This window comes from Ranitomeya imitator, chromosome 1, assembly GCF_032444005.1.
Source record: "Ranitomeya imitator isolate aRanImi1 chromosome 1, aRanImi1.pri, whole genome shotgun sequence".
Classification (NCBI taxonomy): domain Eukaryota; kingdom Metazoa; phylum Chordata; class Amphibia; order Anura; family Dendrobatidae; genus Ranitomeya; species Ranitomeya imitator.
Window position 1 is genome coordinate 705,707,297 of NC_091282.1, and position 26,752 is coordinate 705,734,048.

General features: G+C 43.9%; 1 protein-coding gene across 1 annotated transcript in view; it reads right to left on the minus strand.

Annotated features, from left to right (window-relative positions):
* The window catches only part of LOC138643121 (uncharacterized), a 127,483-nt gene that overhangs the window by 16,065 nt on the left and 84,666 nt on the right, over positions 1-26,752 (minus strand). The window contains exons 21-22 of the mRNA XM_069731884.1: positions 21,445-21,597; positions 5,941-6,111 (exon numbers count right to left, since the gene is read on the minus strand). Coding sequence (XP_069587985.1) covers positions 5,941-6,111; positions 21,445-21,597 — 324 coding nt within the window. The remainder of the gene's footprint in view (positions 1-5,940; positions 6,112-21,444; positions 21,598-26,752) is intronic.

Here is a 26,752-nt window from a genome sequence, read left to right on the forward strand (position 1 = left end):
AACCAAATCAGAAGAAGAAGGCAATTTAGGCAAAGGCACCAAATGAACCATCTTAGAAAATCGGTCACAGACAACCCAGATAACTGACATTCTTTGGGAAACAGGAAGATCGGAAATAAAATCCATAGAAATATGTGTCCAGGGCCTCTCGGGGACCGGTAATGGCAAAAGCAACCCACTAGCGCTGGAACAGCAAGGCTTAGCCCGCGCACAAATCCCACAGGACTGCACAAAAGAACGCACATCCCGCGACAAAGAAGGCCACCAAAAGGACCTACCAACCAAATCTCTGGTACCAAAAATCCCAGGATGGCCAGCCAACACAGAACAATGAACCTCAGAAATCACTTTACTAGTCCATCTATCAGGAACAAACAGTTTCCCCACTGGACAGCGGTCAGGTTTATTAGCCTGAAGTTCCTGAAGAATCCGTCGTAAATCAGGGGAGATGGCAGAAAGAATAACCCCTTCCTTCAGAATGCCGACCGGCTCAAGAACCCGAGGGGAATCAGGAAAAAAACTCCTACAGAGGGCATCCGCCTTAACATTCTTAGTACCAGGAATGAACGAGACCACAAAATCAAAACGGGAGAAAAACAGGGACCATCGAGCCTGTCTAGGATTCAGCCGTTTGGCAGACTCGAGGTAAATCAGATTCTTATGATCGGTCAAGACCACAATACGGTGCTTGGCCCCCTCAAGCCAATGTCGCCACTCCTCAAATGCCCACTTCATAGCCAACAACTCCCCATTGCCGACATCATAATTGCGTTCCGCAGGCGAAAACTTCAGAGAAAAGAAGGTACACGGTTTCATCAAAGAACCATCAGAATTCCTCTGAGACAAAACGGCCCCTGCCCCAATCTCAGATGCGTCAACCTCAACCTGAAATGGAAGAGAAACCTCTGGCTGACGCAACACAGGGGCAGAAGTAAATCGGCGTTTAAGCTCCTGAAAGGCAGAAACAGCCGCGGAGGACCAATTCGTCACATCAGCGCCTTTCTTTTTCAAATCGGTCAGAGGTTTAACCACACTGGAGAAGTTGGCAATGAAACGACGATAAAAATTAGCAAAGCCCAAGAATTTCTGAAGGCTCTTCACAGATGTGGGCTGAATCCAATCATGAATGGCCTGAACCTTAACCGGATCCATTTCTATAGATAAGGGTGAAAAAATGAAACCCAAAAAAGAAACCTTCTGCACTCCAAAGAGGCACTTTGACCCCTTCACAAATAAAGCATTATTATGGAGGATCTGAAATACCATCCTGACCTGTTTCACATGAGACTCCCAATCATTGGAAAAAATCAAAATATCATCCAAATATACAACCATGAATTTATCAAGATAACTCCGAAAGATATCATGCATGAAGGATTGGAACACAGATGGAGCATTAGAGAGTCCGAATGGCATCACAAGGTATTCAAAATGGCCTTCGGGCATATTAAATGCAGTTTTCCATTCGTCACCCTGCTTAATACGAATAAAATTATATGCCCCTCGAAGGTCAATCTTAGTAAACCAGCTAGCTCCCTTAATCCTAGCAAACAAATCAGTAAGCAAAGGCAAATGGTATTGAAATTTGACAGTGATCTTATTCAAGAGGCGATAATCAATAGAGGGTCTCAAGGAGCCATCCTTCTTGGCAACAAAAAAAAACCCCGCTCCCAACGGTGAAGAAGATGGCCGAATATGCCCCTTCTCCAAAGACTCCTTAATATAGCTCCGCATGGCGGCATGTTCTGGCACAGACAGGTTGAAAAGTCGGCCCTTAGGGAACTTACAATCTGGAATCAAGTCAATAGCACAATCACAGTCCCTATGCGGTGGAAGGGAACTGGATTTGGGCTCATCGAATACATCCTGGAAGTCTGACAAAAACTCAGGAATTTCAGAAGAGGGGGAAGAGGAAATTGACATCAATGGAACATCATCATGAACCCCCTGACAACCCCAACTAGTCACAGACATGGATTTCTAATCTAACACCGGATTATGTAGCTGCAACCATGGAAAACCCAGCACAATATCATCATGCAAATTATGCAACACCAGAAAACGACAATCTTCCTGATGGGCTGGCGCCATGCGCATGGTCAGCTGTGTCCAAAACTGAGGTTTATTTTTAGCCAACGGTGTAGCATCAATGCCCCTCAAAGGAATAGGGTTCTGCAAAGGCTGCAAGGGGAAACCACAACGTCTGGCAAATTCTAAGTCCATTAAGTTCAGAGCGGCGCCTGAATCCACAAATGCCATGACAGAAAATGATGACAATGAGCAGATCAAGGTCACAGATAACAGAAATTTAGGTTGTATAGTACTGATGGTAACAGAACTAGCGATTCTCTTTGTACGCTTAGGGCAATCAGAAATAACATGAGCAGAATCGCCGCAGTAAAAACACAACCTATTCTGACGCCTGAATCTTTGACGTTCAGCTCTAGACAAAATCCTATCACACTGCATAGGCTCAGGATCCGCTCAGAGGACAACGCCACAGTGTGCACAACTCTGCACTCGCGCAAGCGCCGATCAATCTGAATGGCCAGAGACATAGAATCACTCAGACCAGCAGGCGTGGGGAACCCCACCATAACATCTTTAACGGATTCAGAAAGACCCTTTCTGAGAATTGCCGCCAAGGCATCCTCATTCCATTTAGTCAGTACAGACCATTTTCTAAATTTCTGGCAATACGATTCTGCCGCTTCTTGACCTTGACACAGGGCCAACAAGATTTTCTCAGCCTGATCCACAGAATTAGGCTCATCATACAACAACCCCAATGCCTGAAAGAAAGAATCAACATCAAGCAAAGCAGGATTGCCAGTTTCCAGGGAAAATGCCCAATCCCGTGGGTCTCCAGCAGAGATATGATGATTTTAACCTGCTGAATAGGATCACCAGAAGACCGGGGTCTTAATGCAAAAAACAGTTTACAGTTATTTTTGAAACTCAAAAATTTGGATCTGTCACCAAAGAATAAATCAGGAGTGGGAATCTTAGGTTCTAAGGCAGGAGTCTGAACAATATAATCTGAAATACCCTGTACCCTAGCAGCAAGCTGATCCACCCGAGAAACTAACTCCGGAACATTCATGTTAATACTAGATTCCGTAGCCACCCAGAGATTAAGAGGGAGGAACAGGCTAAGGAAAAAAAAATGGCTCAAAACCTTCCCTCCCTTCTTCTGAGATGCAATTAACTCATTGTTGGCCAGTTGTACTGTTATAATCTGGTGGCCTAGGAGCAGCATGAGACGGACTCTGGAGAAGGTGGTCCCTGTACTGACTGCAAACCCTGAACCTAGCAGCGCAACTAGAAGTAGCCGTGGGGGGTACATAACACTCCCTAGACCCCTCGACACAGCCTAAGATCTAACTTCCCCTAAAGACAGAAACAGGAAACCTATCTTGCCTCAGAGAAAATCCCCAAAGAATAGATAGCCCCCCACAAATATTGACTGTGAGAGGAGAGGAAAATAACATACGCAGATATGAAATCAGATTTTAGCATAGGAGGCCATACTAGCTAAAAAGAAAGAATAGAACAGAGTACTATGCGGTCAGCATTAAAACACTAGAAAATATCCACCACAGAAAATACAAATCACCACATCTGACTAAAGACATGGAGGGTATATCTGCATCTCCAGAGACACAGCTTGGCTGCAAAAAATCCTTCACAGACAAAGCTGGACAAGACAAAAACATAAATATGCACAGAACTATAAGGTCCACAGCAGGTGGACAGCAAAAACAAAGCCAGGACTTATCTTTGTAGAAAAGCACAGCAAACTGGAGAGACCAGCAGGGAAGTGAATCCTCCAAAAACAATGGACAACTGGCAGGGACTAAAGAGTCCTGCAAAGCTATATACCCCAGTCAGTTTTGCAATTAGTAGATACACCTGTCCAATCCTGCAGTCCAGACACAACTGCATTACCCTCTACAACCACCGGACGGGAGCCCAAAGGCTGAATTCACAACACTGCACACAACTTGCTACACTAACCTGTCACATGCAACTCGACACACAAAAAGTTGTGTCGCCACGCAAAACTCATCTCACAAAAGTCGCTACATGCATGTCGCCACACGCAACTCAACACACACAATTTGACACATGAAACTCGCCCTAAAACACACACAAGTTTAGTATTATCCTTCAAAAATAAAAATCTGACTAATAAGCAAACTAAAAGAGCAACAAATGTACCATATAGGAAATACAGCAGCTGTCAGTCACATGACCTGTCTATTATGTGTATGTGTGAGCTAATATATACTGCCAGGGGGGAGGGCTTCCTGTTGGCTGGGGATTTATCAGGCTGCCAATTTAGCTTACAAATACTGAGGTAAAAATACTGACAAAATAATGTGTGAATGAAGACTAATACAGGAGGAGATGACACACAGATATATACTATATACAGGGGAGATGACACACAGATATATACTATATACAGGGGAGATGACACACAGGTATATATTATTATATACAGGAGGAGATGACACACAGGTATATACTATATACAGGAGGAGATGACACACACATATATACTATATACAGGGGAGATGACACACAGGTATATACTATATACAGGAGGAGATGACATACAGGTATATACTATCTACAGGAGGAGATGACACACACATATATACTATATACAGGGGAGATGACACACAGGTATATACTATATACAGGTGAGATGACACACAAGTATATACTATATACAGGAGATGACTTAAAGGCATATACTATATACTGGAGGAGATGACATACAGGTATATACTGTAAACAGAAGAGATGACATACAGGTATATACTATATACAGGGGAGATGACATACAGGTATATACTATATATAGGAGATGACATACAGGTATATAATATATACAGAAGAGATGACATACAGGTATATACTATATACAGGAGGAGATGAAATACAGGTGCATACTATATACAGTGGAGATGACACACAGGTATATACTACATACAGGAGCAAATGACACACAAGTATATACTATATACAGGAGGAGATGACATACAGGTATATACTATATACAGGTGAGATGACACACAAGTATATACTATATACAGGAGATGACTTAAAGGCATATACTATATACTGGAGGAGATGACATACAGGTATATACTGTAAACAGAAGAGATGACATACAGATATATACTATATACAGGGGAGATGACATACAGGTATATACTATATATAGGTGATGACATACAGGTATATAATATATACAGAAGAGATGACATACAGGTATATACTATATACAGGAGGAGATGACACATAGGTATATACAATATACAGGAGGAGATGACATACAGCAGGGATATACTATTTACAGAGGAGATGACATACAGGTATATACTATATACAGGAGATGACATACAGGTGTATACTATATATAAGGGAGATGACAAACATGTATATACTGAGGTGAAAATGAGAGGTGTGAGATGAAAATGAAAAGGTGTGAGTGCAAAATGAGAGGAGTGAGGGAAAATAGTGGAGTGATCGGAAAATAACAGATGTGAAGTCGAAATGACAAGTGTTAGGGGGGAATGAGAGGAGTGAGGTGCTAAATGAGAGGGGTGATGGGAAAATAAGAGAAGTGAGGTGCTATAACTAACCACAGATATTTACTATTCCCAGGCAACGCCGGGCTCTTCAGCTAGTTTTATAATAAAGTAACACCATTACAGAAGCAGGACCTCCCTTTCTAGTTGTACTTCCTCTCTCCATTACATCCACATATCTCCTTTTTCCTTCCCTTCCTAATTATTCCCCCTTTTATTTCTTTGACTGATATTATTGATCTCTTTAATTGTAATAGTCTGTGTTCTTATGTGTTCTAAAACAAATAAAGAATAAAATTAAAAAGTCAACTACAGAAGGATAAGTGATATACCGTACTTGTGAGAATTGACGGTTATGGAGAAACAGATTTGCTGCATTGAAGTAAGCCAATGAATATTTAGGGTTGGTGGCAATCGCTGACTGGTAATCCCGCATTGCATTTGGTAACTTCCCCATGAACTGGTGGATGACTCCTCGATTTGTCAGCAGCTGAGCAGTCACACCAAGCTGTAGGGATAAGGAAGGGACAGAGGCATAAGAAAATTGAAAGAGACAATAGCATCAACATAATTTAAAAAAAACAGACATATGCAAAGAAACATACTGGTCAGTTGAAGTTTAACTACAGAGAGTCTTACCTATCCACAAAAAAATGCCCTCCACAAGAGAGAGATGGAGGTCCCATCGGTTGGATACATGCAGATCAGTAAGTGATAGGGTATCCTACAGATATACTATCACACCATATCTCGTGATGGTAGAGGGAATACCTTTTTAACATACCAACATAAGACAATCCTGCTTAAGGGTTTTATGAGACTAGAAAAACATGGCTGCTTTCCCCCCAAAACAGCACCACACCAGTCCAAAGGTTGAGGGTTGTATTGCAGCTCAGCGCCATTAGGTTAAAATTAGCTGAATTTTAGGATCAAGCAAAACCCACAGGCAGTCATGTTATATATGCATGTACAATTTTTCCCGAACAATTTTCCCACGAACAAAGTACATTTTAATTACCGGTAACAGATCTTGGAATAAAAATAGGTTCCACAATTGGATGTGTTTAAAAAAATGTTCCTGTGCTGAGATAATCTTATAAATGTGTCCCTGCTGTGTGCTGTGTAATGTCTGTGTCTGATCGTGCAGGAACATGGTCTGATCATACCACAGCTCCTGGGCAGGGGGAAGGAATATATTAGTATACAGACATTATAGCAGGGTATTCTTTTTGCGAGGCAAAACATTACACTGTTTTTAAGCAATGTCTTACTTGACAGAATTATTTGTTATCTTGTGCTGTCCTCTATGTATCACCTCTGTCATCATGTTTGTTATGTTCCTGTACAGTCAGACACAGCCATTACATAGTACACAGCAGGGGCACATTTATAAGATTATCTCAGCACAGAAACATTTGTTTAAAACACATTTGAAAACATATCCAATTGTGGAGCTTATTCTTATTAAAAGATCTATTTGTTAAAATAGGATGGGAGGTATTTTCGCTTTTGCATTTTCGTTATTTGCTCTCATTCTTCCCAGAGCCATAACTTTTTTATTTTTCAGTCACAATGGCCATGTGAGGGCTTGTTTTTTGCAGGACAAGTTGTACTTTTGAACAACACCATTGGTTAACATATTGTGTACTGGAAAATGGGAAAAAACTTCCAAGTGCGGTGAAATTTCAAAAAAAGTGCAATTCCACAGTTGTTTTTTTTTATTACCATGTTCACTAAATGCTAAAACTGACCTGTCATGATTCTCCAGGTCATTACAAGTTTATGGACACCAAACATGTCTAGGTTCTTTATTATTAAGTGGTGAAAAAAAACAACAAATTTTGTAGCATCTCTATTTCTTGTGATCTGGGGCTGGGTGAGGGCTTATTTTTTTGTGCGCCGAGTTGACGTTTTTATTGATACCATTTTTTGATCGCCCTTTATTGCATTTTATTGCAATGCAGCGGTGACAACAAAAATCTTATTTTTCGGACTATCAGATGCACTTTCTTCCTCCCAAAATGTGAAGGAAAATGGGGGGTGCACCTTATAGTCCGGATATATTGGCTCTGGCTGTGGTGGGGAGGTGGGGGAGCGGTATCGGAGGAGCAGCGGGTCACAGAGGCAGGAGCCGGCGGCCCCTGCTAACTCCTGTGCCCGCTGCTAAAAAGAAATGAATATGCACTGCATTCCACGCCTAAGGGCGTGGAGGGCAATGAATATTCATTTCTTCCTGGCATCCTGGTATGATTGATTGGCCCCATCCCCTTGCTGGTATGATTGGCCCCAGCAGAAAAGATTAAAAAAAAAAAAAACTTTACTCTTACCTTCCCCAGCTCCCTCGCAGTCGCTGTGTCCTGCTCCGGTGCCAGCAGCTGCTTAATGCTTGTAAGCAGTGCATGGCAGGGACATTATATGTTGCTCACAAGCAGAGCACAGCTGCCGGAATACTCACCGGGTGTTCATCAGAGATCGTGGGGAGTATTCATTCTTCAGTAGCGTGCACTGTCAGCCGCCTGCTTCCTGCTGCTGCCGGCAGTCACATGTGCCGATAATTAAGAGAAATGAATATTCTGAATATTATTTCTCCTAAGTATCGGCACACGTGACCGCCGTCAGCAGCAGGAAGGGATGGGGCCAATCAGTCATACCAGGAACTGGATGGGGCCAATCAATCATATCAGGAACTGGATGGAGCCAGTCAATCATACCAGGAAGTGGATGGGGCCAATCAATCATACCAGGAACTGGATGGGGCCAATCAATCATACCAGGAACTGGATGGGGCCAATCAATCATACCAGGAACTGGATGGGGCCAATCAATCATACCAGGAACTGGATGGGGCCAATCAATCATACCAGGAACTGGATGGGGCCAGTCAGTCATACCAGGAACTGGATGGGGCCAATCAATCATACCAGGAACGGGATGGGGCCAATCAATCATACCAGGAACGGGATGGGGCCAATCAATCATACCAGGAACTAGATGGGGCCGTGTATACCAGGAACTGGATGGGGCCAATCAATCATACCAGGAACGGGATGGGGCCAATCAATCATACCAGGATCAGGATGGGGCCAATCAATCATATCAGAATAAGAATGGGACCATGCATACCAAGACTGGGATGGGGCCAGTCATACCAGAATAAGGATGGGGCCATGCATACCAGAATAAGCATGGGACCATGCATACCAGGATGGGGATGAGGGCCATGCATAACAGGATAGGGATGAGGGGACCATATTTACCAGAATAGGTGATCTTAAGTATAGAATTTACCACTTTTTTTGCTTCAGTTTTTTTTTCCTAATTTCCTCCTCTAAAACCTAGGTGCGTCTTATGGTCCGGTGCGTTTTATAGTCCGAAAAATACGGTAATTCTGGTGCTTTTAATTTTTTTTCTCGCTACACAATTTAGTTATTGAGTTAATTTTGTTTTTATATTGATAGATTGGGCAATTCGGAACGCGGCGATACCAAATATGTGTATGATTGATTTTTTTATTGTTTTATTTTGAATGGGGCGAAAGGGGCAAAACAGCTGATATGTGCCGGGAAAGATGTGGGCTCAGCGCTGGAGCCCACATTAAAGGGAGGGAGTACAACATGGGCGTATTATTACGCCCAAGGTTGGAAAGGGGAATCCGTCAGTAGAATCAACTCTCAAAAGCCGTCTATATGGGCATGCAGGTTATAGAAGACTGAATAAAATACTCTACATTTTTCTTAATATGTAAATTAGCTATTAAGATCTATGGCCCGGTCATAGATCTCCCTGAGATTCTGCCTCTAGAGCTTATTTTAAAGGAAAGAGGATGTTACTAGTGTGAGACTGACAGTCTGCTCTCCTGATCTACATGTCTCATGCTGTTAATGCCCCTTTCATTTATAATGAGCTACTGGAGCAGATTCTCAGGGAGATCTATGTCCGGCCCATAGATCTTAACAGCTCATTTACATATTAAGAAAAATGTGGATTACTCTGGAATGAGACATCAGATTGCAGATATCAAGGCATCATTTTATTCAACTTTCTAAGAACTGCATGTCCATATAGAAGGGTGGATCCTGCTGACAGATGCCCTTTAAAACCTATCTTTGTTCTACATTATTAATATACTGTGATGGTAACATATATTTTACATTCATTTCCCTTGAGTGAATTTAGCAATTCTAATAAGTGAATTTAGTAAAGACACTGCATATTTGACCCTTGCAGCATATATTCAGCAAAACTGGTAATTTATGCAGCTTGACCACTGTGCAGTTCATGTGATAGGAAAAGTAATTTTCTTTACAGTTCATTCTGTATAAATCTTAAACTGGGTTTAGAGAATTATTATTTTTTCATTCATGCGCCTCTTGGCTCTACCCCAGGCAGTTCACCTTGAATGAAAATATTTCCACTTACAAATTACATTACCAAGAGGGTATTACAATTCAAGCCCATAACACGTTCGTCTCCCTGCAAATGTATTCAGATTTAAAGGTGAATACTCTTTATAGGGTACACGTTTGTGGAGGAGAAGCTGTTGATATACCAGTGTAAAATAGTTGGTTTTATTTTAAAGATATAAAACATAATAAAGGATGTACATGATACAGTAGTTTTATAGCATACATAAAGAAAAGTTGTACAGCGGTTGTACCCTTTCAGAGAACTTTTAGCAATATGCACAGTTTCTTGTAAATAAATAAACTTTGTCTCCGCCTTTGACCTGGTCTTGGATGCTTGGCAGCAGAGGCATATTCACGACAACATCACTATATAATTCAAAAGTGGTATCCTGGATGGAAATCAGATAGCCATTGCCAAAATGGATAAGTACCGTATTTATATTGTCTCAACCTAGTAAAATAACAGATGAAACCCTGCAAACACAGACACAATGACTATGTCCACTCATGGCATAGATGTCGGCCACAGACATGCAGAAAGCATTAAAGGGGTTGTCCTCTACTTTCAATTAACCCCCCAATGTACCCCTCGGGACCCCTAATGAATTTTGTAAATACCTTCTGTTGCCATTTTAGCCTGTGAGCGGCGCTATACCGGCGGCTGAGTCCGGGTCACGTGACCCCCAGGCTGCAGCCGCCGCTGATATCCGCCGACGTCACGTCAATTTCCTGACTCTGGAAATTGACGTGATGTCATCAGCCTCCACAGACAGCGGTCACTCAAGAGTGACTGGGCTGTGGGCGGTGCTAGGGTCTGCGTGCGGGGCTGTCCGGGGGGTGTGCTGACCTGTCCGGGGGCTGTGCTGGCCTGTCCGGTAGTCTGCATGGCTGTTCGGGGGCTGGGCTATCCGGTGATCTGCATGGCTGTCCGGGGCTGTGCTGGCCTGTCCGGGGGCTGTGCTGGCCTGTCCGGGGCAGTGTGTGTGTGTGTCTATGACGCCGATACAGTTGAATGCAATGATGGAGGAGAGAGCTTCTGCTGATGCCCCCTCTCCCATCATTCCCCGCTCTGCCTCTGACACTGCGGGTGCGCACGCACTCACTGTGTACCAGGCAGTGCAGCGGCAGCCGCCGAGACAGGAGCAGGGAGCAACGCGGGCACAAAGAGAGGTGAGGAGTGTGTTTTTTTTTTTTTACTGGACTGTGGGGCCATTTTCGGGGGGGGGAGGGGGGGAGAGTAGCGGGCTGTGCTGTATACTACTATGTGGGCTGTGCTGTATACTACTATGTGGGCTGTGCTCTATACTGCTACGTCGGCTGTGCTGTATACTGCTACGTTGGCGTGCTGTATACTGCTACGTGGGCTGTGCTGTATACTGCTACATGGGCTGTGCTGTACACTGCTACGTGGGCTGTGCTGTATACTGCTACATGGGCATGCTGTATACTGCCACGTGGGCTGTGCTGTATACTGCTACGTGAGCTGTGCTGTATACTGCTACGTGGGCATGCTGTATACTGCTACGTGTTCTGTGCTGTATACTGCTACGTGGGTTGTGCTGTATACTGCTACATGGGCTGTGCTGTACATTGCTAAGTGGGCTGTGCTGTATACTGCTATGTGGGCTGTGCTGTATACTGCTACGTGGGCTGTGCTGTATACTGCTATGTGGGCTGTGCTGTATACTACTGTGTGGGCTGTGCTGTATACTACTGTGTGGGCTGTGCTGTATACTACTGTGTGGGCTGTGCTGTATACTACTACATGGGCTGTGTTATCTGCTATGCAGGTTGTGCTATATACTATGCGGGCTTTGCTATATACTATGGGGGGTATATTATATTCTATGGGGGAGGCCGTGCTATATACTATGGGGGGTATATTCTATTCTATGGGGAATGCCGTGTTATATACTATGGGGGGGTATATTATATTCTATGGGGGAGGCTGTGTTATATACTATGGGGGGCTGCATTATATTCTATGGGGGCTACATTATTCATTATGGGGAGGTGGGCTGTATTACATTCTATGGGGGCTGTATTAGATTTTATGAAGGATCATTGCATCATACTCTTTGATGGGGCTGCATTATATTCTGTGGGGAGGTGGGCTGCATTATATTCTATTCGGGGCTACATTATATTCTATGGGGGGCTGTATTATATTTATATTCTTTGAGGGGTGATTGCCTCATACTCTATAAGGGGGCTGCATTAAACTGTGAGGGGGGTTGCACTATATTCTATGGGGTGGCTGCATTATACCCTGGGGTGGCTGCATTATACAGTACTCTAGGGTGGCTGCATTGTATTCTGTAGGGTGGTGGCTGCATTAAACTATATGTAGGCTGCATTATACTGTATCAAGGACTATGGGGAATACGTTATACTATATGAAGAACTATGGGGTGCATTATACAAAGGGAGGTGAATTGTACTACATGAATGACTATGGTGGTGCATTATACTATATGGAGCACTATGAGGAGTGTATTATGCTATATGGAGTACTGAGCAGTGTATTTTAATATATGGAGGACTATAGGGAGTGTATTATACTATATGGAGGACTGTGGTGCACATTATAATATATAGAGGACTATGGGGTGTAACAAGTAAAATGCTGCATATTCAGATTGTTTTTGCTGGAACAAAAATCATTGTTCTCAGCAGCACATCGCTGGTGTAAACTGTAGATGTGCTGCTGATAACATGATACTGTATGGTGATCTGTTAGTGATCTATTAGTGATCTATTAGTGATCGTTCTGTTCCATCATTATTCCTCAGTTGGTGTAAAGAGGCCAGGAAACAAGCGTTGAACAACTCCAATATTGTCGATCAAACTCATTTACCGGTCTGAACTCAGCGCTTGTAGATACAAGTGAAATGCTTTTGTGTGATGTGCAATATGTTAGCATTTGGGGCCCATTTTAAACTTTGTCTAGAGCCCCACTTTGCCTAAAACCGGCCCTGCCTACAAGTGTACAAAGATATTATACAGTCAGCATGTGACAAGTGGGCCTGTGTAACTTCAAATGCCAGGGCTGAATTTTAGTCCCATCGGGCTATTCCTGCTACACTGTCAGTGAGTGACATATTAGCCAATGATGGGACAGTAGTAGTCCCATCATCCGGCTAATGTGTTGAATGTAAAAAAAAAAACCACACAGAACATACAACATATAAAATGCAGAACATACATATAACATACAACACATAACATAGATTACATACTTACCAATCACCTAATTCCCCGAAGCCCTCGTCTCCTTTAATAAAAATAACATAATAAACCAACCTATACTTACTTTTCTGCCTTAGTCCAATTTAACGAGGGTCCCACGACAATCTCCCGTGTAGAACACTGACATCGGATGATTTCAGCCGCTCTACAGGGGCTCCAGCTACAAAATGACAGGCGGAGGTAATCCTCCACTGTGTATCCCTCCGCCGCCGGGAAAGAGGTCCCGTAACCCTAACCCTAATTCTAAAGCAGCATTGCTGTAAAGTGAGCCTGAACTCAGGTAACCTCAGTGATGCTCTACAGGAGCCATTGGGAAGAGAGGGGCTAAGTGCCAGAATTGGCGCATCTTAGAGATGCGCCATTTCTGGGGCGGCTGTGGGCAGGTATTTGTAACCAGGGGGGACCAATATCCATGGCCCCTTCCTAGGCTATGAATATCAGCCCGCAGCTGTCTGCATAGCCTTTCTGGCTATAAAATATAGGGGGACCCCATCATTTTTTTAAGGGGGTCACCCTATTTTAATAGCCAGTAAAGGCTATGCAGACAGCTGCGGGCTGATATTCATAGCCTGAGAAGGGGCAATGGGTATTACCCCCTCCCAGGCTACAAATATTGGCCCCCGGACGTCGGATTTCCCCCTCTAGCACAGAAAATTGTGCGGGAGCCAACGCCATTTTTTTTTAGCTGAAACATATTGTTCATTAAGAAACATGGATATGACTATATCTATGGATATATCTATGGATATATGTATGGATATATATACTGTATCTATGCAAATATCTTTAGAAATATCTATGGATCATATATATATATATATATATGTATATATATATATATACATATATAGATAGATAGATAGATGGATAGATATAGATAGATATATGGATAGAAATATCTCTGTATGTATCTATGTATCTATCTATCTATCCATCTATCAACTATCTATCTAAAAATATTTAGAAAAATAGGCAGCTCTCCTTGCTGTTAGTGAATTTCTGTGATTTAATTCAGACCCACATGGCAGGCGACGTTAATTGCATATTCATTACTGTAATGAGCGGTAACGTGACCGCTCACTACAGAAAGAAGCTGCAGCGCCGGGGAAGCAGTGACTGCACAGCGCTAGGAGCAGGTAAGTATAATGCGGAGGGGGAGCGCTGCGCGATACTCACCTGCTCCTCGTTTCGGCGCCGCTCCATCTTCAGCAGTGGCGCTCAGGTCAGAGGGCGCGGTGACGTGGTTAGTGCGCGCCCTCTGCCTGAACGTCAGTGCTGAAGATGGAGCGGCACCGGAACGATCAGCACGTGAATATTGAAAGCGCCGTGGGCCTGAGCGACGGAGAGGTGAGTATGTGACTTTTTTTTTTATCACAGCAAATGGGGCAAGTGTCTGTATGGAGCATCTATGGGGCCATAACGTTTGTGCAGCACTATAAGGGGCCATAACGTTTGTGCAGCACTATATGGGGCCATAACGTTTGTGCAGCATTATATGGGGCCATAATGTTTGTGCAGCACTATAAGGGGCCATAACGTTTGTGCAGCACTATAAGGGGCCATAACGTTTGTGCAGCACTATAAGGGGCCATAACGTTTGTGCAGCACTATATGGGGCAAGTGTCTGTATGGGGCCATAATCAATGTTTGTGCAGCACTATGTGGGGCAAATATCTTTATGGAGCATCTTATGGGGCCATAATCAGCATTTGTGCAGCATTATATTGGGCAAATATGTCTAAGGAGCATCTTATGGGGCCATTATTAACCTTTATGCAGGATTATATGGTGCATATTTTAATATGGAGCATCTTATGGGGCCATAATGAACTTTATGGAGCATTATATGGGGCTCCTGATTCAATATGGATATTCAAAAACACAACCTACTGATGTCTCAATTAATTTTACTTTTATTGGTATCTATTTTTACTTTTGACATTTACCGGTAGCTGCTGCATTTCCCACCCTAGGCTTATACTCGAGTCATTAAGTTTTTCCAGTTTTTTGTGGCAAAATTGGGGGGGGGGGTCGGCTTATACTCGGGTCGGCTTATACTCGAGTATATACGGTATATTGCGGTGCTTATATAGTCCATCACTTAAGGCATGATAGCACCACTTATATTGTGGATTTAGGAAAAATATTATATCCACTGTTATGTCTTTTGATAGCAAATATTATATGGGTATAGGGTTTAAACATATGAGCATACGGACTATGTGGAACACCCTGGTGTACCTGACGGTGCCTTATACCTCCTGCAACCAATGGTATCCTCGGGAGACATTTAACCTACCTGTTAATGTTGTCTGTCTTGTTTTTTCAAAGGGCCCACATCTGAATTGATCAGTATATCTTTGAGGTTTTTATTTTTCTTATATGAAAAAAGTGGAGGATTTTTAAATTCCTCTACATTGGGTAGTGAAAGGAAGGAATGTTATCCCTGTTTGACAAGCATAAACTGCCCTCTAATTATTAAAGGTAGTTCTTTTGAACATCCTAATACAAATAAAAAATACTCCATTAGACACTTCTTAACGTGTAATTTAGATTTTGTGATCTATTTATTACAATGTCCATGCAATTTATGGTATACTAGATGGTGGCCCGATTCTAATGCATCGGGTATTCTAGAATATTATGTATGTAGTTTATTTATGAAGTTTTCAGAATAATGCAAGTTATACACAGGATTCGGCCGGCCGGCCGCGACCAATTAGCGAAGCGTGGTTCAAATTCCGTGCCAATTCGCGGGTGGACTGCAACTGTCGGTGATTGTTCGCGGCCGGCATGACCAATCAGTGAAGCCAGGGCCGGCTCCAGGTTTTGAGGGCCCCGGGCGAAAGAGTCTCAGTGGGCCCTGAAAATGTGCTGCTACAGCATGATAAAAGGTAATATTGCTGAAATAAACACAGTGGATGTTTTGAGTGGCACATAATAGCAAGATTTATGAAAAAAAAAAGTTATAGTAGTGGACAACTTCTTTAAGGAACTGCAAAAACCCAGTATGACAAAGGATCCAAAAGATATTGTGACACACTGGAAATAAAGGTACCATCACACATAGCGACGCTGCAGCGATACCGACAACGATCCGGATCGCTGCAGCGTCGCTATTTGGTCGCTGGAGAGCTGTCACACAGACCGCTCTCCAGCGACCAACGATCCCGAGGTCCCTGGTAACCAGGGTAAACATCGGGTTACTAAGCGCAGGGCCGCGCTTAGTAACCCGATGTTTACCCTGGTTACCATCCTAAAAAGTAAAAAAACAAACGCTACATACTTACCTACAGCCGTCTGTCCTCGGCGCTCTGCTTCTCTGGTCTGGCTGTGAGCGCCGGGCAGCCAGAAAGCAGAGTGGTGACGTCACCGCTCTGCATTCCGGCTGACCGACGCTCACAGCCAGAGCAGGAGGAGAGCAGAGCACAGCGCTGGAGGACAGACGGCTGTAGGTAAGTATGTAGTGTTTGTTTTTTTACTTTTAGGATGGTAACCAGGGTAAACATCGGGTTACTAAGCGCGGCCCTGCGCTTAGTTACCCGATGTTTACCCTGGTTACCAGCGAAGACATCGCTGAATCGGTGTCACACACGCCGATTCAGCGATGTCTACGGGGAGTCCAGCGACGAAATAAAGTTCTGGACTTTCTTCCCCGACCAGCGACATCACAGCAGGGGCCTGATCGCTGCTGCCTGTCACACTGGACGATATCGCTAGCGAGGACACTGCAACGTCACGGATCGCTAGCGATATCGTCTAGTGTGACAGTACCTTAAGAAGAGAAAACTAAGAACGATCAGACTGTTTCTGAACAAATGGTCGTAGTCAGTACAAGTCCAAACAATACAAGTGAGCAGATACAACTGAGGTCAGATACAGAACCATGCCGTTCAACAAGAGAAAATGAAGGTATGCCACCTGTATGTCTCTCATAATGATGCAAGCACTGTCAATGTACCAAGGTCTTGGGGAGACAAATCTCAGCACTCACAAGGGGAAGCCATTAAAAGCTACAAAGGAAGGAATTAAATCCATTAATGAGAACAAAAGATGTCCTGACCTCACACTGTTGGAAAGTCTTCTCACAAGTGCCAGACATATTATTGTGAAGTTGAATTTTCTGAGGAATCTTGAAGGGCAAGAAACTTCTGCACTTAAAGAACTACCCAACTGAGTACTGTACTGTGAATATTATTAGCAAAGCCATTAACTGCAAAAAGAGATGTTCAAGGCTGATGAAGAGGCCGGCACCTAATGACTTGAGTCTGAGCTGTTAAGAAGGGGTGTTAGTGTATTAAATAGTTGCAGGGTAAGCAAAAGGCCCTGTTTTAAAGATGCATATATTTTCTAATTAAAGGTGTGTTAGTGATGAGAGACCGCCTTCGGATACACTGCTATCTGAGCATGCTCGTGTCCATATTGAGCATGCTCAAAAAATATGCTTGAGTTGCCGCCGCTGCATGTCTCGCGATTGTTGACAGCCGCAACACATGCAGCCGCAGGGATTTGAGCATATTTTTTGTAGTGTGTGTATTATTATTCTCACCTACCACTAAGAGCCGCATTGTCATACTAAACTAATCCCAGGGGCTAGTCAATTTTTTTAAAGGGGTAAATTAGTACATCACCAGAACCAAATTTTGAGTATTTGATAAGGGTTTGGAGAGTTTCAGCTTAAAAAAAAAATCAGTGTGAACACAAGCTAACTGATTTTTTTTAGCAGACACTCGCCAAATCCTCCTCATAATCTCAAATCTCTAAGTTTTGACACTTTTAAAGGTTTATTGTAACCATGAAACATGTTATGGATGATTACATATGTACAAGAACAGAGTGCAGCATCAAAACCGCCATCAGTACATGAATGTAGTGCCAGAACCACTGTCAGAACATAAATGCAGTATAAGAAATACTGTCAGTACATGAATGCAGTATCAGACACAAGGTCAATAAATGAATGCAGTGCCAGAAACACCATCAGTACATAAATGCAGCAAGAGAAACATCAGTTCATGTATATAGCGCCAAGCTTAGTACAGCGATCAATTGTAATGTCAGGTCAGCACCATATAAATTTCTATTGCATGAACCTACAATTCCCAGTATGTACTTAACAATGGTAAGGAGATATTGGGAGTTGTTGTTACAGCCCTCAGACTGCAGACCACACAGGAACCACAGTGATGATGAGATGTAGGCAGGATCACAAATAAAATTTTACACCTAAGTTCCTTATAGGTGACATCTTCTCTGATTGGGGTCGCTCCCATCCCTTTTGTCCCCATGTAGCACAGACGTTATGATGAGATTTCATGCCCAGTGATCATCTTTCCGGACTTCTCTTTTCTCCATCTTCAGCAGCACAAATTGATATGGTGACCTTAAAAATTAAAGCATCATAACACTGCTCTATAATTCAAAAATATCTTCTATGTTCTGCTCCTGAATAAATAATTGTACCTCACTGTGCTTCTTACACAAAATACCCCCAACTGCCCTTCTCCAAAATATTCCCCCCAGATTTCCACTCTTTATAATAACCCCCCAATGCCCCACTTCAAATATCCCCCACAGTGTCCCTCTCCAAAATATCCTTCCATACTCCCCCTCTCCAAACATACCTCCCTCTTCCACAGACACACTGCTCTTCTACAAAATATCACCGCACACTGCCCCTCTGTATAACATCCCCCATACAGTCCCTCTCCATAATGTCCCCCCCACATACTGCCCCTTTCTATATCTTTCCCAAACTGCCCCTCGCTACACTATGCTCCCTTTCACAATCCCCCCCCATTCTCTCCAGAATGTGCCAAACTGCCCCATAATTTCCCACATTACTGCATTATGTCCCCTTGTAGTAACACAACCCTCCCCTCAACTGGCAACCTCATCTAAAATAACAGCACATTTAATCTCCAGCTCCTCCTGGAGGGCTTACCAGTGCCCTATGTCTCCTCTGCCTGTGTAGACCCGACAGCAGTGTGATGACATCAGCAGCGTGCTCACCTCATTGCGCTGCTGCACATCGAGGTGGGGGCTGACAAGCGCTCCTCTGCCCCAGTTCCGGCGCCATAGTGTTCAAATGTATTCACGTTGGGTGGCATGTGGCCAGAGGGTCATTTGTTGTGCAGGACTTCTCTATGTTCTATGCGTGACAGGGACATCTTTTTTACAATGAAAGCCTATGGACCCCTTGCTCTGACACTCTATAGGCTTAGACTGTAAAAGCCACTTCTGGGTCACGCAGAGCGCAGCATAGTCTGCAGAAGGATGACGTCACTGGGGAGAGGAGCAGAACAGTGCTGGACACTGGAGAGAAACGGTAGGTGAGTATATTAATGCAGAAGCAAACCACAAAAAATATGATAGAATCCTAGAACACACTAAAAAACCTAAAAAAACAAGGATCCCTAAAATATAACTTTTATTTCAATAAAAGTTATATTTTAGGGATCCTTGTTTTTTTTTATGTTTTTTTAGAGTATATTAATGCACTCATGCTACTGTACATTCATGTATACACTTTTCTAAAAAAAATATATATATAGCTGGGAGTGCTTCTTTTACTGTCATAGTTTATTTATGTGCTTGTATTTCCTTTGCAATCTGCACTTTATGTCCTCTCATTTTTGTTTATTCCGGTTCTTACTGTCATCCTCCATATTGTGCTGATGCAGATAATGACATCTACAGTATGTCCAGAGTAAAATAAAAACTATAGTTTTCCAAGCACTTACTATGTGTCACATTCAGACACAGGTAAGTCCGGCGGATGACACAGCATACAACAATAACTGGATGGAAACGGGGAGAGGAAGGCCCTAAATGTAGGGAGCAAGGCATGGGACACCTCCTGACACCAACCTGTGCCTGTCGCTAAACTCCCCTAATTCCCTATGTGGGTCCTTCTCCCTCGCCACAGTCACGTGCCTATTCCCTGATTGTCACCTCAATATACCCTGGCTAGTGCAATGGCCGGCAAGGACACTAGCCTCACCACTGCAGCAGATGGTAAAAACACAGGGGAAGAGACAAACATGGGACAGACAAAGAAAAAGCTCCACTGCCAAGCTCCACAGCAGCATGGAAAACAGCACCAAGAATCTGAACTCCCGCAGCTTTAGCAAAACCACCGACACAGGAGAGCTCCTCACTTCAGGGTGGTTGCCATAGAATAAGACTACTATTGACGATCAGCTGATGGGTCATGTGACTATTTAAAGGAAGGTGGGAGTGGTTACCAACCAAAGTAAGCTGACTAGCATAAAAGCAGCTGCTAGCAAGAGACTGACATTAACACTTGCTGGACCAAAAGGAAAAAACAACAGAACCAGAGATGCCACGAATCCCATAATGAATCGTGACACCATGTGTGCAAGAAAAATTAAGCAATAATGCTTACAAAAACTATAAAACCATACAGGAAAACTAACCATTAATTTGCCAATGGTAAAAAAATCCTTTCAAGGGTGACGTCGTGAACAGGATGACGGGACTTTTTCCAGACAGATGAGGTCTTTTTCAAGTGGATTCTGCCTGGAACCCGCTTGAAAAAGCACTGCAAAAAAAAAAAATGAACATAATGCACAGCAATAAAAAAAGGACTGTGCTGTACGCATGTTACATCTAATGTCACTTCTTTTCTTTGCTTCAGGGTTCGGAAACCACAAAGCTGATAAAAGCAGCATGATCATTCAAGCAGCTAGCTAGTTATAGTTGAAGGTTTAGAAAAAAAAGACACTGATGGCAGAGCCGCCACAAAATGTTAGCAAAACCGCCAGTGAAACGCCTTCCGGAAAAAAAAGAAGCGCCTTTTTCCTGAAATGCATTTACATAGTCAAACGTTGGCGAGTCCAATGGCATCGAGAGTTTTGCAAATTTCCTGGGATAATTCAAGATATGGAAACAAAAGATAAGTGAGTGATGCATATCTGTCATTCAAGTGTCCAGAAAAAATAAGTGACAGACCATGTTGGACCAGAAATGTGGCCATATTAGTTGTAACCTAGCTATAAAATAGTTATAGCTCCAGAGTGGCTAAACCGAAGGACAGATCAAGTACTTGTATTTATTTTATTGGGAAGCGAAGTTTACATGAAACATGACGTGAAATGTATATATTGATGCCTGACACTTAGATTTGTTCTAGAAACACTGTGATGTATCATTAACGAGATCACCTTTAATGCAGCATTCATGTCCTGCAGAGCAGCAAACGTGTCCCCTATTTGCAAATTTACAATAGAGCGGCCCTCAAATCCCAGAATACTTCTTGCATCAATATCCAGCGCCACAGTAAACTGGTTCCAAGCTCTCTGAAGAAGTCCCTGGGCCTGAAGAAGACAGGAATATCTGCTAAATATATTACATATTTACACAGGCACATATATGATGATGGAAAAATTGAAAGGCAAACATTTAGCAAGTGTGATGATCTGAGCAACTTCGACAACAGAAAAACTGTGATGACTAATTTACTGGATCCAAAACAGAAGTGTCTACATAAAGTGGTGGACTGATGATTCATTATTAGGCCTAACATGGGAAGCATGCAGGTTCAGCGCCACAAAAGCAGTACTGTAGAACAAATTACATCCACACTTTGACACGTATCTCCAAGTACACCCCTTTATGGCGACAATATTCTTTAATGGCATTGGCCTCTTTATCAGCAGGAGTATGCGCCCTGACACACTGCTAAAATTGTCCAGTAATGGTTTGAGGAACATCACAGAGTTGAAGGTGTTAGCTTGACATTCAAATTTCCCAGATCTCAATCCAATCTTATATATGAGGGAGGTGCTGAAAAAAGAAATCCAATCCATGGAGGCCACACCTCACAACAGGTTGCATGGTCCTCTTCAGCAGGAATGCGCTGTTCTTCTCCCTCTCGATTTCCTGCTTGCTGGGGGATGTTGTGTTCCTGCTTGACTAGCTCAAACTGAGTGCTATCCAAATCTGCAAACAGAGGCCACCTCTGCAGCAATAGAGGAGTGCAATAACACCAAAGACTACCAGATCCTGCCCCAGAACAAAGCATTGTGCTCCTTCCCTTAGAGTCCAGCAACTGCTGGTAGCCTGTAGCGGTGGCCGATAACCTAGTCAACAAGCAGTGAACTAAAAAATTAAAAACAGAGAGGATTTTTAACAACAAGGATATTGCAAAAAAAATTTAAATTCGTTTATTAAACATCAGAAAACAGAGAACAATAAGACATGCATGTTGCCTACAACCAAGCCAGTACAAATGTATACCCCAAGTCTTATCAGTACATATCTTAGTACATAGACCTGGTCTCATAAAACTTAAAATAATACAGTATATCTAAAGGACCTGTAATAAAACGCTAAAACTGTTTTACTGCCAAAACCAATTCCATTTTGATAGTATTTAAATGTTGAAACGAAGCGCGAACCAATGTGAAATTCTACCATTTATTATAGTGAAGCTGGGCTGTCTGTCACGTGACGACATGGTGAGGTATGATGAGTCCCATATATCCCAGATCTTTCCAAACTTCCCCATACATCCCCTATTCTGGTCTAACTTACGTTCATAAGGTATAATTGAGTTCACTAAATCAATCCAGGCCCTAAGAGATGGGTGATTGTTTCCCATCAAACGCAAAGCTATTATTTTTCTTGCCATAAAAAGCGTTTCTCTCAAAAAAATTTGAACATGGTGTCCCCATGTCTCTTCTTCCAGTACCCCGAATAAGCATATTAATGGGTTCAAAGGAACGGAAATATGTACAAGGGAGGTTAGTAACGTTGTCATCTCGCTCCAAAAGGATTGAATAACTGGACATCCCCAGACCATATGTATAAAGTCTGCTTCCCCTGTATGGCATCTCATACATTCTGAAGAGTTAGTCCAACCCATTTTAAATACTCATGACGGGGTTAAATAGGATTGACATATTATAGTTGGATCATTTTATTGTTGGCTGAGGGAGATACCACAGATGGGGATTCAAGAATTGTCTCCCAGTCCTCATCTTGAAGATCAGGAACTAGGAGTTTCCATTTTTCTTTAACCGGCAATGCCGCCGAATCAGCACCCACGGACAACATATATGTATACAATGTGGATATAAGACCCCAGGGTCCCTGTGATTTAAGGATCCCTATTAACGGGAAGGATGATATTGTTAGGATGGTATTTACTCTGCACATGTGCGATTGTATTGCTGATCTGAGCAGAAGATTGGGGCCTCGGGATATCATATTTAATCTGTAACTGTTCAAAAGACAAAAGGATATTCCAAAGTTGCTTGTGTGTAAAAGCAGTTAGCAGTTTTCCCTATTGATGATGATGATGATGATGATGATGATGATGAAACAACCGTTTAGGCTATATTCACACTTAGCGGTTTTTACCGCGGAACCGCCGCGATTTTGATGCTGCGGGTCCGCAGCAGTTTCCATAGCGTTTACAGTAACATGTAAACCCTATGGAAACCGCAAACCGCTGTGCACATGCTGCGGGAAAAACCGCGCGGGAACGCAGCGGTTTACAACCCGCAGCATGTCACTTCTTTGTGCAGAATCGCTGCGATTCTGCACCCATAGGAATACATTGAACCGCTTACTTCCCGCATGGGGCTGTGCCCACGTTGCGGGAAGTAAGCGGATAATGTGCGGGTGGTACCCGGGGTGGAGGAGAGGAGACTCTCCTCCAGGCCCTGGGAACCATATTTGGGGTTAAAAAATAAAAAATCTGGTTATAATCACCCTCTGATGTCCGGAGCTCCTGGGCGCTGCACGCGGCCGTCCGGTCAGAGTTGCTGTGCGACCAGGACCTGCGGTGACGTCGCGGTCACATGACCGTGACGTCACGAAGGGTCCTTCTCGCACAGCATCTTTGGAACCGGACCGCCGGGTGCAGCGCCCAGGAGATCCGGACATCAGAGGGTGAGTATAACCAATTTTTATTATTTTTAACATTACTATTGATGCTGCATATTGCTGCATATGCAGCATCAATAGTATAGGCGGAAACCCGCAGCGGAAACCGCGGAACAAACCGCGATAAATCTGCAGGGAGAACCGCAGTTGTTTTGCCCTGCAGATTTATCAAATCCGCTGCGGGAGAACCCGCAGGGACCCGACGCAAGGTGTGAACATAGCCTTAAAGTATCCACTGCTTATGTCTGATAGAAGACACCTTCAAAGGCTTTCATTCCTCCATAAGTAGGTCAGAGCTGTTATGGCGGCTTGGTGGGGGACCTACACAATGTTAGGCAGGTGGTTTTAATACTAATAATTACCGTATATACTCGAGTATAAGCTGAGATTTTCGGCCCATTTTTTGGGCTGAAAGTCCCCCTCTTGGCTTATACTCGAGTCATACTCGGGGTTCGGCAGGTTTAGGGGAGCGGGGGCAGTGTAATTATACTTACCTGCTCCCGGCGCGGTCTCTGGACGTCCCTGCTTCTTCCCCGGCGCTGCAGATTCTTCCTGTGCTGAGCGGTCACCGTTACCGCTCACTACAGAAATGAATATGCGTCTCCACCTCCCATAGAGGTGGAGCCGCATATTCATTAATGTATGAGCGGTAATGGTGACAGCTCAATACAGGAAGAATCTGCAGCGCTGGGGAAGAAGCAGGGACGCAGCACCAGGAGCAGGTAAGTATACGGGGAGGGGGAGCGCAGCGCTGCGCGATATTTACCTCTCCTCGTTCCAGTGCGGCTCCGTCTTCATCGTCCTCTGGCAGTGACGCTCAGGACAGAGGGCACGGTGACGTAGTCAGTGCGCACCCTCTGCTGAACGTCAGTGCCGAAGATGGAGCCGCACGAGGACCAGGTAAAAGTGCCAGGGTCCTGAGCGACGGAGAGGTGAGTATGTGATTTTTTTTTTTTTATGGCAGCAAAAGCAAATGGGGCAAGTGGCTGTGCGGAGCATCTGTATGGGGCCATAACACTTGTGCAGCACTATATGGGGAAAGTGGCTGTGCGGAGCATCTTATGGGACCATAACACTTGTGCAGCATTATATGGGGCAAGTGGCTGTACGGAGCATCTTATGGGGCCATAACACTTGTGCAGCATTATATGGGGCAAGTGGCTGTACGGAGCATCTTATGGGGCCATAACTCTTGTGCAGCACTATATGGGGCAAGTGGCTGTGCGGAGCATCTTATGGGGCCATAACACTTGTGCAGCACTATATGGGGCAAGTGGCTGTACGGAGCATCTTATGGGGCCATAACACTTGTGCAGCATTATATGGGGCAAGTGGCTGTACGGAGCATCTTATGGGGCCATAACTCTTGTGCAGCACTATATGGGGCAAGTGGCTGTGCGGAGCATCTTATGGGGCCATAACACTTGTGCAGCACTATATGGGGCAAGTGGCTGTACGGAGCATCTTATGGGGCCATAACACTTGTGCAGCACTATATGGGGCAAGTGGCTGTACGGAGCATCTTATGGGGCCATAACTCTTGTGCAGCACTATATGGGGCAAGTGGCTGTGCGGAGCATCTTATGGGGCCATAACACTTGTGCAGCACTATATGGGGCAAGTGACTGTGCGGAGCATCTTATGGGGCCATAACACTTGTGCAGCACTATATGGGGCAAGTGGCTGTGCGGAGCATCTTATGGGGCCATAACACTTGTGCAGCATTATATGGGGCAAGTGACTGTATGGAGCATCTTATGGGGCCATAACACTTGTGCAGCACTATAAGGGGCAAGTGGCTGTACGGAGCATCTTATGGGGCCATAACACTTGTGCAGCACTATAAGGGGCAAGTGGCTGTGCGAAGCATCTTATGAGGCCATAACACTTGTGCAGCACTATAAGGGGCAAGTGTCTGTGCGGAGCATCTTATGGGGCCATAACACTTGTGCAGCACTATATGGGGCAAGTGACTGTACGGAGCATCTTATGGGACCATAACTCTTGTGCAGCACTATAAGGGGCAAGTGGCTGTGCGGAGCATCTTATGGGGCCATAACACTTGTGCAGCACTATAAGGGGCAAGTGGCTGTGCGGAGCATCTTATGGGGCCATAACACTTGTGCAGCACTATATGGGGCAAGTGGCTGTGCGGAGCATCTTATGGGGCCATAACACTTGTGCAGCATTATATGGGGCAAGTGACTGTATGGAGCATCTTATGGGGCCATAACTCTTGTGCAGCACTATATGGGGCAAGTGGCTGTGCGGAGCATCTTATGGGGCCATAACACTTGTGCAGCACTATATGGGGCAAGTGACTGTGCGGAGCATCTTATGGGGCCATAACACTTGTGCAGCACTATATGGGGCAAGTGGCTGTGCGGAGCATCTTATGGGGCCATAACACTTGTGCAGCATTATATGGGGCAAGTGACTGTATGGAGCATCTTATGGGGCCATAACACTTGTGCAGCACTATAAGGGGCAAGTGGCTGTACGGAGCATCTTATGGGGCCATAACACTTGTGCAGCACTATATGGGGCAAGTGGCTGTGCGGAGCATCTTATGGGGCCATA